Here is an 18,665-nt window from a genome sequence, read left to right as displayed (position 1 = left end):
CCCCACATGCTTCCCTCCCTAATTAAAGTTGCTAATGCTGCTATCTCAGCTTAGACTGCCACTCCTGCCCCTCTAAACTGCCACAGGTTTCTCTAGCGACAGGGAGCTGACACCACAGTCAAGCCTGCCCTGCAAAGACGGTGCCTACATCTTTTAGGCTCCTTTGGAAAGGCTGGCTGCAATCAGGTCAGCCTGCTCCAGCTTATACGTGAGGTCATTTCTCTCAGTGCCTAACACTATAGGAAGAAAAGAGGGGTTTGCGTGAGTGGAGGCAGCTCCTCAGGAAGGCTGAGAGGAGAGGAGGGAATCTCACGAGTGACAGATGGAGAAAGAAAGCAGAGGGGGAGCTGTAGTCATGAATCACTGTAAGGGTATTTCACCAGCTGGTTGCAAAGATAGCCAGACTGCACAAACCAGGGGAAAATCTAAGAAGGAAATGAGAGAAACCGTGCAATGCTGCTGCAGCTCAGTACCAGTGACAAGTTAAGGGAGCTACATCCTGGGAGTTGTATTTAACTGCTCTGCATGAAGACACTAAGCCCAAGTTCCACCCCCACAGATCTGCCCAAGTACTCCTGTGGTTTTGCTGGGGGCTTCAGCCCCTGAAAAGATGACTGAAATAGAGAAATGAAATTCAAGAAATGTGTTTCTGGGGATGAGGATCACTGAGGGATGAAATGAATAGGGAAAATCAGGATGTGGGTGGAGGTTAAGCTCCATCTTGAAAGCGAAGGGGATGCTGGGCCACAGAAATCTTTCCTTTTCCTGAAATGAGTTCAGCTCTTCTTCTCAAGGTTATAACGGGTCAGTCTCTTCTAGCTAAACATGCTGGTGATTTTCCTTCCTTATGAAACTCCCTTTATATCCTCTTTTAGGCAGCTGCCTTCTGAGAACAGCAGCAATAAGGTTTGCTCTTGCCACAATCTCCATTTCACTGTACTCAGCAAATATGAACAGGAAGGGACTCGGGCATCAGCAAAGATAAAAGCCTCCACAGTGAACCGGTCATATTTATATTAATAAGGTGAGTTCCTAAATGCAAGAAACAGGGAGAGCTCAAGAGACAGGGCAAAGATCCTTTTTCTCGGGTTTTAAATCTCCTCAGCCACATTTACAAAGTGCTAATAAAAGGCTGAGATTGTGCCAATGCATTTAGAAACAGGCATGACCATGACAGTTAAATGTGGATAGGTTTGCCTTGGAATATGCCAGACTGAGGTTCAGTTCCTGAAGCACCAAATGTTTTTTCCCTGAAATGTTTGACTAGAAAAGAATTTTTTTTCATGCTTTTATGCTAGCACTAGCTGTTTGCACACATACTTGCTTTGTAGCTTTCCCAGCAGGGTGCAAACAGGGGCAAATCTGTTGCCCACAGTCCAGCCCACCCAACAAGACTAAATGCTCGTCAGGCATAGGAGGAGACTGAGGTGGAGGCATTCCTCCCGCCTGCACACGGACACCGTGATGCAGCCACACAGCCACTGTTGCAGAGTGGCTTCAGAGACCTCCATGGACACCCTTGTGGTATCCCACGGATGTTAGCAGAGAAACAAGGAGCAGCTATGCACATCTTCCCATGGGACATTGGTTTCCCTCCTGTACACTGTGTTCCCCATACTGTAGTGCTCTAGCCTGCAAGATTGTCCTGTCTCTGTGGCAGCCCTTCGAGATGCAACCGTGCCAAGTCCGAAGAAAAAGGAGCCTCTGTGGTTTTGAAAGAAGGATAACAAATCAAATCATAGTTGCATGTCTACTGTAATACCCACATTAGTGTTACCTTTTACAGCCCCACTCCTTAGACTGGCTGTGAGAGCCCTGGACTGTGCGGCAGTTTTTGTTAGAATGAATGTTAGACAATACCAGCAGACTGAAGAATTTTATATGTAACTTAGTCTCATTTTAGTCCCTGAAGTAAGGTGAAAATCCTCAAACATGGCAATATGTAATGCAGATATCTCAACAGCAACTTTTCTGATTTCTAGCACATACCAGTGCTGCACACTGGGAATTCTGGGGCAGCTTTAGGCAAAGCAGAAATGGAGATTTTTGTTTCAGTGAACAAACTCTGAATATGAAGAAGCACAGCAGCTCTTCCTGGAGCTGTTCTGATAGTTCCAATCATTTTTATTTTGTTACTGCACTTCATACAACAAACATCCCTTGATTTCTCATATGGATGATCTCTTACAACATCACAAAAAATGATGAGCAGCAGCTGGGGATTTTGGGAAAGAAGGAAGGTTTCTGTATCACTATGATGGCTCTTACTGAAATGATCAATTAGTAAATGCGACACTTAACTGGCCCTCATTAGGTTTCAGAATTAACATTCTATGAGAGTAAATGGGAGGCAGTTATCACTTCTTGGTCGTAATATTTCAAATTGTCTTATGTTTCTAATCATTTTGGGTGAGGTCAACCAGACTGAGTCAATCCATGGCTACTCAAGATGTTACAGGAAAAATCAGACATCATTAGGTTTCAGAATTAACATTCTATGAGAGTAAATGGGAGGCAGTTATCACTTCTTGGTCGTAATATTTCAAATTGTCTTATGTTTCTAATCATTTTGGGTGAGGTCAACCAGACTGACTCAATCCATGGCTACTCAAGATGTTATAGGAAAAAACAGACATTAATTATCTTTAAAAATAGTCTACCTAACAGCAGATTTATCCTTACACCAATCCAGGACCGATTTTCTCATTCTCTCAGGTGCTTACCCTTCAAGCCTGCTTATGCACATGCGCATCTCATACTACCAAAGGCCTGTTAATTTACAGCATCCAGGTACCCTAGAACAATTGGTGGGAGTTAAAAAGAATCATCCCCTCCCCAGACAACCACAAGAGCCTGTCTGTCCAAACATACTTTTAGAGAGAAGAAAACTGATGGCACTTACCTCCGACGCCGTTACAGCGAGATGTCATTTCCCAGAGGACCAAAGCCATGGAGTACACATCGGTTTGTTTGAAGGACTCCACGTTCTCCAGGTTCATCCTGGATTCCAGAACCTCAGGGGCCATGTACCTTGCTGTGCCAACCTATAGGAGAGGAGATTGGGAAGAGCTCAGGAGCTGCAATTGTAATTCATGTTTTGGATTCTGCTGTGATTTAACTTCAGCTTTCACAGAAACGGTGCCATTTGACATGTATCCAAAAATGCAGGCCATACTTGGCACAGGTTGTATTTTCTGCTGCCAGGGGAATCTGGCATTGTTCTGACTACCAACTTACTTGCACCTCCCTTGGTAAAGAAAGAAAAAGAAGCCCTTTTTAGTTCCTTAAGCAAATAATTTTGACACTAACAAGCTTTCTCACTCTTTGGCTGTTCACAGATAAACTCTGCCCTTTGGGCCTGAAGCAATTGCCACTGACCGAGTGTGTTTCGGATGAGCAAGAAACACATTGTATTCTTTTGCACTGCATATTACAGTGTTAGCTGTTTCTTTTCATGGTAGGCTTAAAAGGAAAGTGGTAAATGCAGGCCTGGCAGAAGAAAGCAAATACACAAATACTGAATGCAGAAGCACACATTTGAATCGAAACCAAAAATCAGCCCCTTTGTTTGAAAAACCGTTCTCATAAACTTTATTCATACTGTGCAATTTTCAGCAATTATTTTAGCAGCTTTGCTGAAATCTAGATTATGACCTTGCATTACAGAAGGCAAAGTTTAAACGTCTGTTTTTATCACAAGAAAGGATTTAAGGAAGAATTTTTGGATCACTCAACAGTTGCTCTCAAATGACAAACTCTTCACAGGGTAGGTATAAAAAATTTACCCCCCTTGAAGAACTGCAAACATAATAAGTCTTTGATCAGGCAAAGACAGTTTCAGATTGGAGACTGGTTAATCACAGAGATGAACAAGCACAAGTGGGTGATGCAGTAGGACCTGTGATTCAAATGAGCTATTTGTAGACTGCACTACAGAGCCCAGCGGCAAGCAGGACTGCAACAGATCATTTCAGTTACTGGGTCTGCAATTGCAGGCAGCCACATAGTAAATGTACGGTCCCTGAGAGAGCCCTACAACATCCATTTTACAAGCTTCTCTAAACATGTCTTATCACCCCAGGCTCAGGGCAAATGGGAAGAAGTTCCACAAAAAATGCAGTGCACCGTAAGAAGACAGCAGGAAAGATCAAGGACATAGCTTTGTCATAGGACCCTGCAACAGCAGCAAATTTCTGTGTCAGAAACATCCAAGTGGTTGTAGGATCAAAGCCTTTATCAACAGAGGACAGAAAAAACCATGTGCGATCAGTCCCAAAGTTAAATTCCCTCTTAGGTGGACTCTGTGATGAATTTAAGGCCAAGCATGTGAGCAACAGCCACACCCTGAATGGGTACTTGGGACAATCATGTCTCAGCACCACTGAATAGGCCAGCATCTCCCTCCCCTACAGAACATGAACCTATGGAAATTCTGCAGCAGAGGCTGTTCCTACCCCCAATCCGTTCCCCAACACACAACTTCTTCCCCAAGCAGACCCCATCCAAAGCTTAAGAAGGGTTACCTGTATACTATGGCCCACAGTCCCACACCCCCAAATCCTGCTGATTTTAACAAGAGCTAATGGTGCCTAAATACAGATTCTTAACATTGTCACAACGTGCTGTTCTGGTCTGGCATTTCACACTCTTTGCAGCAGTGAAAATTATTCTGCAGCTTTGCTGGACAATGGAGGATCAAGCCCTATAACTAAAAAGTACGGTGGCAAATGTGGAGAAAATTTAAAATGATTTGAAGAATTGTATCAAATCAATCCCATTTCCATCCTGCTTAGGATTTATCATGTGCTCCTCTCTGCTTGTGTCCTTTTATCTGCATTTAGATTATTAGGTCTTTGGGTCAGAGATACTTTTCCTGTATCTCACGGAAACCTGAGCCCTGAGTCTCAAAGCCATTTTAGGTATCTAAACTCCAGCAATTCAGAGTTGGTTGCCCCTCTGGAGTCTGGATATGCTTTCTCTTTGCAAAGACCAGTCTGGTTTCAGTTCTTGCTGCTCCAAAACTTCTAGTGAGGGAACATCTCTCTTCCTGTGGTACATCATTATAATTTTTGTGACTTTTGGATCTTTTTTACTGGAGGCCTTACATTTCTTTCAAGCTGTTGAGGGATGCTTTGTGCCCTGAGGTGTGTCAGTCAGAGGGGTAGTAGATATCCCTCTTTATCTGATTAGAGAGACCATCTGTTACAAGGTTGCTGATGCTGCTGAGGTGAGGAACTGATGGCCTTGCTGGCACCTACCAGTCCTTTGAACACAATGGGACAAAGGTCCAGACTTATGTACTCACATTAAGTAATGTCTGCAAATATTATCCATCGTGGGTGGCCAAACCGAAAAGACTGCAAAGGTTCTAATGGGGAAAAAGACCGTTTCAGCCAGTCACTAAGGGCACTGGTACTGTATGGTCAATAATGGCTACATTTGCAGGATATGGAAGGTAGTTGGGTAGATGGGAAAGAAAATGGCTTTGTAACCCCAACAACTTGCCTTGAATATTACTAAGGCTGACCAGAAAAATGGTAAAATACTTACACTCTTTTATCTATTTCATAGGAAGCTGGAGGTTTCCTTGATTTAAGATTTGGGTCAGCTCCATTATATACCTTCAAAGATTGGACCTCCTGGTAGGAAAGGTTTGAGTCAAAGGGTAAAGTTTAGAAATTATGCATAAGGCAAATTCTGGTGCAAGACCCCTTTAGCAAAAGCTGCAGCACTGAAGTTGGCATGTTGGAGAATTTGAGTGGGTGGTGCCTGTGTGCCCAGAAGAAACAAGGTGGAGGTTGAAGTGGAGCCACTTCACATCATCTTACTCCTCCTCACAGAGAAGAATGACACTAGCTAGGTCACCCTCAAACAAATTCAATGAAGCTAAACAAAGTAAAACAGTGGGCCTCATCACCAGTGCCCAAGGACACCGATTCCAAAGCAGTAACCTGCTCTGGGCAGCACTGTACTCTGCCGTCAGTGTCGGTGTGGACTGTGGAAGTGGCAGTATCAATGCTACCCTCCTACTTTCAAGTGTCTGTGAGCAATGCCAGAGAAATCAGCTTAAAATATGAGTTGGCTTTAAGCAATCAAAGTGTCTGTGGGGCTGAGTTTCAGAGCACCTGCCTTACACTGCTGAATACTCTGTTTTCACTTTATTCCAAATGGAACCAGTCTTATGACTTACAATATGGTATGACTTCCCTGAACTCCAAAAAGGTCTGGCATGCTGGAGAGAAATTAGATGTAATTGTGAGTGATGTTTGTATTATTTTAAATACAGCTTCCTTGGTTATCATTGCTGGTGCTGGTTAATAAACCCTCTCAAAATGAGATCAGGACAGTTGCCTCTCACTAAGGAGACTTTCAAAGACAGAACTTCATTAGATAAACAACAGCAAAGCTCCCATGAACTTCACAGAGCACTACTGACTGAAGAAGTGTCCCTGAAAATGTTCTAAATCAAAATATTAGTTCCATGTGAAGTAAAAGTCAGTGTAAATGGACAGGCTTTGATGGTACCTATGTATGAAAATATAAATATAAAAATACATGTATAAATATATGTATAATTAAATAATTATGAATTAATTAACTTAACAAATGGTCTGAATTTATACGGGAGTTTTCATTAGAAGAGCCAATATTTAGAGATTTACTTGAAAAATTTCATCTTCAAAGCATTCATAAACATCCTCCTGGCATCCTTGTGAAGTAGATGAGCATTATCCATGTTAATTAGTTGAAAAAGCAACAACAGGGCAATTATTTTTATTTGAGATTCTTGCATTTGGAGAAAGTGCCATAATCTTAAACAAGTTTATTTTTGGCCTTTTAGACTTATTATCTATCACTCTAGTTATCTGCTTATGCCTCTCAAAGATAGAAGACTGACTTCACATATGCTGGGATACACCAGGAGTGGGTCTCCTCACACAAAACTGTAATGCCATCAGGCATGAAAACTGTGGTACAACCTCACAATGTGAAGCACATCCTTATCATATGTGTGTGTGTGCACTGCAGCAGCACCACAAACAGTTGCTAACGAGCTCATACACACTTAGTATAAGTGTATAAAGAGGATGGTTGTCTTGTATACATATGCAGCTCTCTGATCATAAAAAAACCTTCATTGCACATTTCTCACTGTAGCTTTAATGTTACGTTTAGAGCCTCTGTTTATAAATACTGTCACTTTCATTTTTTAAGATTTTAAATAAATATGGCAACATAGAATTCTTCCTCTTTTCACCCCAGGAACTGACACACCAACTGGTACAACACCCCCCGCTTCAAACTTTTGACTTACCTGCCCACTGTTAGCCAAGTCATCCACAGACAGAGAAGGGTCCAGTCTCAGGGATAACCCAAAGTCACAGAGACAGCAGGTTAAATCATTTTTCACCAGGATGTTGGAACTCTTCAGGTCTCTGTGCACGATAGGTGTTTTGGGGCGACCACAGGGTGTGTGATCACTATGCAGATGGGCAATCCCTCGGGCCAAGGACCCACCCAGTTTCCAGAGGTCCTCCCAGCTGATAATGTGCCGTGTGAGATATTCCTGCAAGTTTCCTCTAGCATGGAAGGCAGTGATCAACCAATACTGTTTACCAAGATCTGTCTTACGCTCCTCTGCTGTCAAGAATTGGAGGATGTTCTCGTGCTTGAGGTTTACATCTGAAAAAATGTCTTTCTCAGTTTTCCAGGAAGCATATTCTTCATAGGGGAAAATCTTGACTGCCACAGTTTCATACTGCTCCGATGTGTTTTGCTTCAATTTGGCTTTATACACTTCAGCAAACCTTCCTTTGCCAACAACAACATCCAACTCAATGGGCAGCAGTTCTGTGTTGTGGTTGATGTTGTTGGCACAGGTAGAGCTGATGTCTGAGCGGTCATCATCTAACATAATGGCACAAACATCACTGCAGTCTTTATGTTTCCTGGGCTTAACATTCTTCTCCCATGCCTTGTTGAGCTTTCTCTTCTTATGAGTGCGGTAGGCATAAAAGATAACAATCACAGCAACAGAGATCACCAGTAATGGGACAAGACTTATGATTGTGACTTTGGAAATTTCATCTTTCTCCTCTGGCTTATGAGGGTCATCTGTAAAGAAGAACAGAAGGCATACATTAAATGATATAATAGCTTTATGTATACAGGAGACTGTCAATAATTATAATTTTTATCCAGAGTGCAATACATGATCTCCTCCACTAACAGTAAATAATAAAAATTATCACTGCTTTCTTACCTCAAAATGTTGTTTTGTATATAGGCCTCCACTTACCAGGACTTCCCTGCCTGCTTATTTTATAAAAAGCCAGAACTGAATGAGCAAGAACCTAATGTAATTTAATAGCTTTGTTCTTCTCTCAGGCTCTTAATACATTATGGATGAAATCTTCACTTTCCTGAATACAATAGCCAAAGTCTCCTGCACTTATTCTGTCAATGTATTCTTGACAGATCTGCCCCTTTAACCAGTAATTACTAGAACACATTAATTTTTCTAAGAACTGGATTGATAAATAAATAGACAATGCAGCATGTGAATTCCCGCTTGACCAGTTATCACTCCGGATCCAGTATATTTCAGTGGGATCTGTGTAAAGACATCTTCAGGAACCCTGTCCGCACACAACTACTGCAGGCTAATATTCAGGCGCAATATGTATGTCTGCATACACATCTGAAAAACAAAACTGATTCTGATACTTTGATGTATGTGAAAGAGTGTTGCTAGAACAAATTCAAACACCTGCGTGTACACAGGTGTTTGACTCTTGCAGGCACAATCAGGCATGTATGACACATCTGAGAACTGTCACCCCCCATGTACTTTTTTTTTTGCATGGATTTATGTAACTGAAAACATCCTCTGTGTGTCACTTGCTGGCTGTACACTGGCTGTTTTGTTGTAAAGCAGTTGACGGTTCACTCCAAACTCAGCTGGTGTAGTCCACACACTAACGTACTCTTAGGTGGAACATATAGGGATAGGGAATAGAAGAACAATAGAGACATATTCTACAACAGGGAGATGTTCTGGAAATGGTACAGAACCATTCTGTACCATTGTTGGTACAGAACCAACAATGCCTCTGGTTCTAGAGGCGAGAGATCTATCACCTCTAGATGTGACCCTTCTAGTTCAGTTTGGGGAATTTTTTGGGAAGGTGAACAGTTTGAAAGAGAACAGTTTTATTCTGAAAAAAGATTAGAGAAGGAGGGTCAGAGTTTATCTGAACCGGATTTGATTGGACATGTGGAAACGTTCTCTCCCCGTCTATTTCTTCCTTTGAGTCAGAGCAAATGTACTATATTATCTTTCCATGAGGGAGGGGATTAATTGGAAGAAGCCCTGGGAGTCTAACTTAAATGAACTAAAACAACTGAAGCTGCAACTAGAGTTAAGCAAGTGGCTTGTGTTGGCAGCATGGCACTCTGGCGGATGCTTACAGCAATGTCACTGACTCAGGTTCTGTGTATCGGGCCAAATAAGTCAATAAGAAAAAGAAAAGCTTAACAAGCTCCGAAGGGAAGTTGCCACTAACTACATTAGCCACTAACCTCTGTTTCCTCTAATCTGTGCCTCTCAAAATGAAGGTGAGCAATGCTGAAAGGCGTGGCGGAAAAGAGTTTACAGTTAGAACAAGAAGTACCTCTGACCCTTCAATTTCACATATAATCACTTTTCCATTGGTAACACAGTTAGCTGGCAAGCAGCAGGAGCCATCAGCTATTCAAAAGGCAGGTGACGGGACATCTGAAGAGTATATTCTTCTTGATTTGGAAGAAGGCCTGAATCCTGAACCAGGATGTGCTTCCTCTGTTTGAAAGGTTCATCAACCAGATGTAGAGCAAGTAATTAAATCCTAGCCTCTCTCACAGGGTTTCAAGGAAGAGGAAGTGCCTTTCTAGCACTGACATTCCCAGCTAGCACAGGTCAGTGGCATTCACTAGCAGCACCTACAAATAATGTATTTCCTTTATTTATGCAAAAGAATCTTTTAAGCCAATCCCTTCTTCCACATCTATGCAAACCACAAATCCTTATTCTCAAGTGATTTCCTTTGGCAACAAAATGTTAGTAAATTTGAAACTTTTTAACTTTTAAATAAAAAAAATACTTAAAAGTTCATCACAGATTACAGGCATCCCTTCTGCTTCTCAACATGTTGAACAGGGGAAAAAAAACCCAGGTTTTTATGGCCCTTACTGGAGGAATATATTTAGAAAGTCTAATGTCACTGTCAGTAAACAGAAGATTTGCATTGCTTACTCCCATGAGCATTCTTCGCTCTCAGAAAATCTGCTTTATAAAGAACTTGTTTCCACTGGGAAACACCCCAGTGGAAGAGAACTGACTATGTTATGGGATGGCCATTTCGGAGTTTTGGCTGCAAGCAGGCCACAACTGCATGAACGCCACTATGATCTGTAACAATCAGATAAAATAGTTTTGATGAATGTTTGGAGTTCTGTTGTTTTGTTTTTTTTTTTTTCTTGACCACAGGAAAGCATGCTTGAAGTTTGGGCTCTGCTCTTGAAACTGAGTAATATGTCATCTATATCATACAGTATACTTTTTAACAACGATGAACATGCCTCTTTAGGGCCCTTCAAGCCCTTTTTCTTTGCCACAGTGGTGCAATATGTAGCCCAGATTTTTGAAATACAAATGTCTTTCTAAATGAGGGAGAAAAAACCCAAGATGTATTAGTTCTCTTTCAAATTTCTCCCCATGAGTCCAAGCAGTTGGAGGTAGTTGGGTGCATGTTCGGCTCTAACTGAGAAGAAACTCACTCAAAGCCGCCAATCCTTGACTGTTATGGCTACCTGTCTGAGGGTCTCCGATCATTCCTATAATGCTCTAGAGCAGGCTGTATTATTTTGGCCTACAGCTGAGAAGTCTCCAGCAGACTTCACAGCCCCTTTGGCTCTTCCTCTTTTTGCAAAAGAAAAAGCTCTGCTGGTGGTGCAGGGGGATTTCTGGGTGGAAGGGAGAAACTGTTGATGTTGCAAATGTCACTTGAAAAAGAATGAAAAAAAAAATTTTAATCAAAGCAGAAGCTGAGCAGTTTGGCCACTTCCCCTAAGCACTGTATCGTCCTGCACTCCTGCTGCAAAGTGACACATCTGCTTTGGCACCATGCCTTGGAGGAAGTGGGAGGCAGGGGGTGAAAAGCACATGGCTGCACATCCCCACCTAAAGCAGCAGGGACGAAGGGTGTGCTCATTTTCAGTTTTTAAGACACTAGACAGGTCCCACTCAAGGCTTGAGAAGTGCAAGAATGAGCACCCAGCAGGGAGAACTGGGTGTCAGGACTGACGAGGCTGAACCCTGAGCTTAGAAGAAGGGGACTGAGCTGCCTGCCAGCAGAATTAAAGGGGACAGCAGCAGCAAAGAGCTGGTGGCACTGAGGGCTGGTCCGAGCAAGGCACTTCTGGAACTGCCTTTGATTTTGACTGCTGATATGAGCAGAACAAAATCACCCCTTCCAGCAAAAGGTTGGGGTACTTCTCTGTTGAATCTGTGTACAAAGTCAGGGCAGGATCAAAATTCAGAGCATATCTGTATGTTTGTATAGCGGCTAGCCAACATTTTCTGGCTTGACTACAGGAATCTAAGAATAAATATGTTCATTTGCTTATAAATAAATACCTATGACTCAAACCCCATAATTTCAAAAATGGGAGTGCAGCTTCCTCTTTCTGAGCACCGGAATGAGCAAAACCTGGCTGCACAGGCAGGCAAGGAAATGGTTAAATGAAATAGCCTTTCAGGTTTTGCAAACATGCTCCTAAATAACTTCCCCCACCCAGAACTATTATTTAGGCAGATCAGTCCTTTCTTAAGCTTCAAAAGAGCCTATTAATATAGCATAACAATAGAGAAGTTGAGCTAAAAGAAAGCTTCCTGTATGCGGTTTAAACTAAGCACAAACCTCTGCACAACCCTTAACACTACCTAAGCCTTTAGGGAACAGGGCTCAGGTGCCAAGGAAAATGGAAACACTGTACAGCCCCTGTTCAGTCAGGAAGCTTCAAAGCACAACAGCGCTTTGCCTGTAAATTCTTTAGGTTGGATTGGGTGCCTTTGATTGAACTCCAGTGTCACTGAACTTTGGAAACAAGAAATAAAACAATGGCAATAAAATTAGGACCCGCACTTTAATGCACAGGGCAGCAGAAATGCACAGCCAGTCCTGACAGAACGACTTCAGTGCTGTTTGCTGCTTGTGCGAGTTCTAAAGTTGTTGCCTATTCAACTGCTAGTCAAAGCCACACAGCAGGGCAAGAATATATATGATATTGGCAGAACTCAGGTTAAACATATTGACGCTGAGGTATTGCAAGCTTGTGTAGTGTCTTAAACCCCCCCAGAAACACACAGTCACAAAATATGGGCTCAGACCCGGCGCTGTGATCTAGTTATTTTGCAAGCTCCTGAGACACAAAGCAGCCCTTTGAGCTGACTGGAGGACAACTCTGTTTTGCAGCAATTCTGAGGTTTCAAAGTTTGGTTTCAATTCCACACTGGAATGAAAACTAACACTTTTTGAATGTTTTTGCATAAACAGAATTCTGTTCAAATGTTGCAATTTGGCAAGAGATGTAAGTGCTGAATCCCCACCAGTGAGGGGACTAGTCTGGGGTATGGGAGCTCCAAGTTCAAGTCCTGCTCTGTTTGATTCAGGGAAGGCCTTTTCATCTCTGATTATTCTGAATCAGGCAAATGTGAGTTTGAACCTTACATGAATACCGATTTCTGGGCAAGACGCTAGGCAATAAAATACAGAATAGTCTGCCCATCTCTTTAGTGCTACTTTCTGGATGAAAACTAATTCCATAAAATGTTTCATTTCCAGTGAAATGAAGTTCCACTCTGAGCAGCTGTTTGGGGTAACTTAGTTTATCTCTATTGAAGAATCCTCAAGTGACAATGAAATTCTGTAGTTCAGTGTCTCATGTACCTTCCTGATTTTGGTCTTTTTAGAATTAAAATGGCTTGGAAATGTTCAACAAAACATATTTATATGGGAAGTGTTGATTTTCAAAACAGAAACTCTGCTTCTGACATTCCTGTACTTTTCCCTGAAACCCCTATCTTGAAGACGAAAGTGATCCAATTTTTATGTTTAAAAACTTCTGCTAATTTTACAGGCATCATTTTTTGGGCTTTGTGGATGGGGGTAGGGAGCTTTTTTATTGGAGGAGGGGGGCTTTTTCCTTAGGAAAATGCCTGATCCTGACACAAAATACTTGGAAGTAATCAAACTCAAATGCTGCACCTCAAACTAACCTGCATTTTTTTATCTTGACAGTTTCTTGGAAACATTGTAATTTTCCATCCTTGCTGGAGATGAAGAATTTTTTTGCAACTTAATAGTTTGTGGGGCAGGAAATCAGTTCCACCCCTCCCTCAGCTCTATGCTGAACCATCTGATGGCAGAAGACAGAGATTACTAGATTTTAAAACCAGAGTGGACTCTATCTTGCTATCCAGTGGAAAATAAACCCTGACATTTCTTGTAGACTTTCCTGAAAGTTAAATTCCTACAGCCAGTTCCTGAATTTGACAAGAATTTTTTTGGACTAGGTAAACCAAGTGTGTCAAGGCCAGTAACTTTCATTTGAGCTGTACATCTTCACCTTTTAGTCTAATGAGGATATTGCCAGAGTATTCAAAACACAGTATCTGCTGAAGCAGCCTTCTGGAGAGGCACTAGCTCCAGTAGTTGGCAGGTCTGCCTGGCCTGCTATAGGGGCTCAAAGGTAGTAGAAGTGACAAGGTAAAGCCATCTCTAGAGCCTGTTTCTAAAGCTGTCTTTCTAAAGCACTGCCATCCTCATGGCTCAGAATTTGGGCCCTAAGGATGTTTGCTCAAAGGTGTGGGAATGCATTCACTTGACCTTTTGGTTATTTGCCAGCGTGAATATTGCTCTGCAGTCAACATATGGCTGGCAAACCAGACCCAGCCCTTAGAGCACTTAATGCAGGCTACCACTTACCTCTTTTCCTGAGAGGTAGTAAGGCAAAGGTATGAGCGGTTTTGGGGAGCTGTGGCACACTCACTGCTGCTCTCCCGTGGGGGCCAGCAGCTTTGCCCCTGGCACATGACTACCCATGATCAGGGTGATCAGGACTCAAGACATCTCTGTTACGCCTGGGGAAAATCCCGTTATGTGACCCAGTTATACGTGTTACATGTTGGAAGAGTCATGCATATGCGTCTGTCACCTGATGGGAGTGGCTGCATCTTAGTCACGGGGGCGGGAAGCAGGCAACTTGATTGCCTCTGGGTGGCTTACTTCAGTGAAAAGGCTGGGCAGCAATGATGTAATGGATATTTTATCTATTGTAAGCAGAATTTCATTTTTCAACTGATTGCCAAGTATGCTATTCGGCACCCAGGAGGTTTAAGAAACTCTTAAGCTCCAAGACAGAACAAATAGTTTGTTGCTGTTTTATTCCCTCACCGCTGGCTAGAAAGTGTAATTCCTTGGTTTGCTGGCACAGCACCCATTTGTTTAAAATCTCCCACCCCTGGATGCATTCCCTTCTTATCTCTCCCATTCTAAGAGGTCACTTCACTGTGTGTACATGGCATCTCTCACACATTTTGGCTTTTGTAGCTGAGCTTTCCTACTCAGCAATATGAAAGCCGACATATTCTAACTTTACATGATGTGACTGTGTTTCTGTGATACATGCCTCAGTTATACAACTCGGTGTCTGCTGCTGTTTGCTGGTGGTTTTCTGGAACAAATCAATCTCTCCAGTTTCAATATGTTCCAACAGATGCCACACATTAACCACTATTTTTATTCTCAGCCTGAGTTTCACCCCTCCAACCTTTCCCAAAATATTATGTTGCCAGTGTTAGTTACAGTTTGTTTCTGTCTGTAATTATTAAAGTCTCTTCCATGACAACCTGATAAAAGGTTGGCCACATTCCCACACTTATTAAGCTCTCAAGTGATGCAAATTGTAACAAATATGCCAACCAGACTGGAAGAGCTCTGCCTAGTTTGTTTTTACACAAATCTGTAACTGAGCTCTGCATGGTTATTTTCCTAGGAAGCAAACAATATAAATAATACAGAGCAAAACAAAATTTTGGCTTCTTTTGCCTCTTTCCATTCTATTTCCTTTCTATCCCGCTAAGTGAATCAGATGTTCAGTATTAGACAGCCTCTCCTTTGGTTACATACAGCTGCAGGCATTGGGTGGGACTCTGTGGCTGCAAATACCTAAGAGGAAACATAGAGAACAATGCCAATATACAAGCGGTGAGAGGCTCTGTGCAACGTTGTGTAATGCTACTGACCTCTTTCACGGGGCAGCTGGAAGACAGTTACCTTCTGAACATGTTAGTTGGATAACAGAAAAACAGATTAATGAAAGCCTTTGTTAAAATCCACTTGGAAGCAGTCCAGCTGTAATCATCTCCCTTCTGCTGTTCCTTGAGCACTGGACAACTCATCACATGAGTATTTATGGCCTGGCGGCTGTTTGTGCACAGGTCTTAAGTCTGCTTTTAAGTCTGAGATCCTCCTATGTAGTCAAGTAAAATCACTAACGCTTTGACTCTAGTAAGGAAAGGAAGAGGAGAGAAAGAAAGGAAAAGACAGGGGCAACATGTTAGAGACAAGCGAGAGATACCAAGTTAAGGAAATTCTAAAACATTATCCATATCTCCTGCGATCTGAGCACAGGAGAAGGCACCACGCAGGCATGCTTGCGGTGGTTCAGGCAGCAGAACAATACCAGGTCTCCCAGGTAACAACCGTACACAGTGAGCAATCACAGCACTTGACACACTGCAAATCCATAGGCTGTAATTTGTTCGGGCAAATGACTCAGCCAGAATTGATTAATCAAATACTTACGTCTCTTACACTCTCAATTAGCAAACTTAGTAAAACCATGATCAATGTGAAGATTGTTAGCAGCAGAACACCCTTCCCCCGACACACTTTCCCAATTAGCTTCATTATTCTCATAAACTCTTGCTGACCTGTCAGTCACCTCTATCACTGAAGTTTTGATATTTCAAGGCAACTGTTTGGATGATTCAGATAATCATTAAAACTTGTACACATTGTTGCTGCTAAAGGTTTCTCCCATATTATGACCGGGTGCAGTGGGAATGCCCGAAATAATGACCTCATCTTTCAGTACATGAGGAATAAACAGCGACTACCTGACCAATCCAACAGGCACATCAGTTGCAAACTGCATGGAGATCTGCATAGCATGGCAAGACAGGTGAGGGTGAAAAAGGATCACCACGTAAATTATTAGAATGACTCTAAACCAAATAGAGCTGGGCTACAGGTCTGCAAATCCTGTTTCCAAATTTTGAGATCTCTGCATTTTTGCTTGGATTTGAACTCGATGCCCAGGATAACGACTGCATACATAACGACAACTGTACTTAAAGGATTTGTTTTCCTGTCTGCAGTCTTCACAGTGCTGGGGTCACCCTTTTGCACGCCACTGAATGAATGTGTCTGAACGAGCCTGCACAACAGGAAGAAGTTGCACTGCATAGCAGGTAGGTCATGCACTGAGTAACATGCAGGTATCCCGTTTCCGCAGCTACAATGAGTGCCTGGTCATCTCTGCCCATGGAGAATGGGTCAGACGTGAGGCTGGAAAAAGCACAGTCCTACTTGGTCCCTTTGCGTAAACAAGCCTTGACCTCAGCCAAATAGCTTAGGATTGTTAATAAAGAACAACTTTGTTAGGCATTTGTCATGCTCGCACTGGCTGATGAATAGAGGCTGTGAGATGGTGTGGCGAAGGGGAGGCTGAGGAACAAAGCTGCCCAAACACCAAGGGAGGCCTGGAACTGTGCAAACAGCTACAGACAGACCAGGTTCATCACAACAGGTCAAAACATAAGAAGGCAAAGCAAGATACAGAAGATCCACCAGACACAACTAGACATCAGGGAGGAAAAAATCCTGGTAGTCCAATCCTGCACTCATCTTTTCCATGACAGCAGGACCAGGCCCCTGCCTGCCACCTAGCCAACTTCTAGCCAGCCAGGGCCTTTCCCCCCCTGATTTTGGCTAATCTTTTCCAGTGGTTTTGCTCCCTGGCTTTGCCTTCTGGTAACACTGACATTAGACATTTGAATAAATAATAATTAAAACAGACTGGCATTGAGTTTTGCTGTGAGGAGCATTTTTCCACCACAGGGGTGTAAGCTGCTTGCCAGTCACCCACAATTTTGTTTGGCAAAAAAGAGAGGGATTAAAAAATAAACACAGAGTAGTCAGATTTGCAATGGCTACCTGTCTCCTGTATATTATTTCTCCAAGAACTACAGAACATTGTTTGGAGTGATTCTGTGCACAGTATTTTCCACCAGCTGCCCATGGCCTGAAATGCCAGGGATCTGAATCAGGGTCAGAAGCCCCCTGACACAGCAGAACTACAGACACATTAGGCAATTTAAATGAAAGTCAATACAAGAAACAGGCATTTGATTTGGATGTAACTAGTTCAAACATTTCCAAAGCCACACTTGGGTGAGTCACAACACCTCCCACTACCCCAAAACCTTTAGATGTTTGTGTCTAAAAATGGAGTCAGGAGGTTTACCCTTCACAATCAAGACTGATACAAACCAACAGTGCTATAAACCAATTCTTCTAAAAGCAATAACAGCTCAGCTGTGAATCACTGGAACGTAGTGACTAACCTCTGGTGGAAAGTAGAACTTGTTGCCTTACCCACAATTTTCTTCCTTACCTCAGAAACACCAGGAACAAACTAAATCTGGGCATCTTAAGTGTGCACCCAGGAGGAAGAAGAGCTAGAACACTGATCATTTATAGCAATAGCTTGAAAGGAAAGGCTGCAATTATCAGGTGAAAAAACACAATCATTTTTATTGTCTCAGTTTCTGCTAATAAATGAGTACAATCACTTTTTGATCAGGCTTTTTTAGACTAGCTTTTGTCCACTCTCTAAAACTATAGGTTGTGCAAAAACACTGCAAAAATTCTTGCTCTGGTGTACAAGAAATGTAGAGAGAAAAAAAGGCAAGAACAATGTACAGAATATATCTGGATGACAGTCATTCCAAAGGCAAAATTATTACAGGCTATTATCTAGTTGTCTGGAGGAGCCGTGGACCAGCTGGCTGTGATGTTCTGCTCAAAGTTAAACACAGACAGGAAACCGCATGTCTGATACTGTAAAAATCGTTTGTCTTCCTGCCATGGCTAACCAGGCAAGCAACCCAAAGGGGCTGTTTTCGTTTAAAAGAAACACTAATCCACAACAATAAAAAAGGAATGACAAAGCCTCAATTCTCCCCCCTCCCAGTTGGAGTTAATGCTTGTGTTTGTGAATGAAGTGGAAATATTACAAACTGAAGTTTTACATTAATTTTTATCTGTAGTTATTCACTTACTACATGTGAATGCAGGGCACAGTTTTCACGAGTCACCTAGAGTGCTTACAGCACATGGCCTAGAAGGAAAAGCTCCACTCTGAAGAGTGAAAGGAATTAGGGTAAAAAGACTGGGTTTTAATCTATACTACAGCTCCTTTTAGGCTGCTCTGGAAGCGTGAGGGGGGCTGCAGAGTTGATGGGAATGAAGGCACTTGGTGTTGAATTCATAGAACAG

General features: G+C 42.4%; 1 protein-coding gene across 1 annotated transcript in view; it reads right to left on the bottom strand.

Annotated features, from left to right (window-relative positions):
• Positions 1 to 18,665, bottom strand: part of TGFBR2 (transforming growth factor beta receptor 2) — a 98,554-nt gene that overhangs the window by 9,426 nt on the left and 70,463 nt on the right. Inside the window, exons 5-6 of the mRNA XM_009288653.2 lie at positions 7,316 to 8,115; positions 2,903 to 3,044 (exon numbers count right to left, since the gene is read on the bottom strand). Coding sequence (XP_009286928.1) covers positions 2,903 to 3,044; positions 7,316 to 8,115 — 942 coding nt within the window. The remainder of the gene's footprint in view (positions 1 to 2,902; positions 3,045 to 7,315; positions 8,116 to 18,665) is intronic.

This window comes from Aptenodytes forsteri, unplaced genomic scaffold (assembly GCF_000699145.1).
Source record: "Aptenodytes forsteri isolate BGI_AS27 unplaced genomic scaffold, ASM69914v1 Scaffold9, whole genome shotgun sequence".
NCBI classification, from domain to species: Eukaryota; Metazoa; Chordata; class Aves; order Sphenisciformes; family Spheniscidae; genus Aptenodytes; species Aptenodytes forsteri.
The sequence above is the reverse complement of the archived record's forward strand: the minus strand, read 5'-3'. Positions and strand labels throughout refer to the sequence as shown.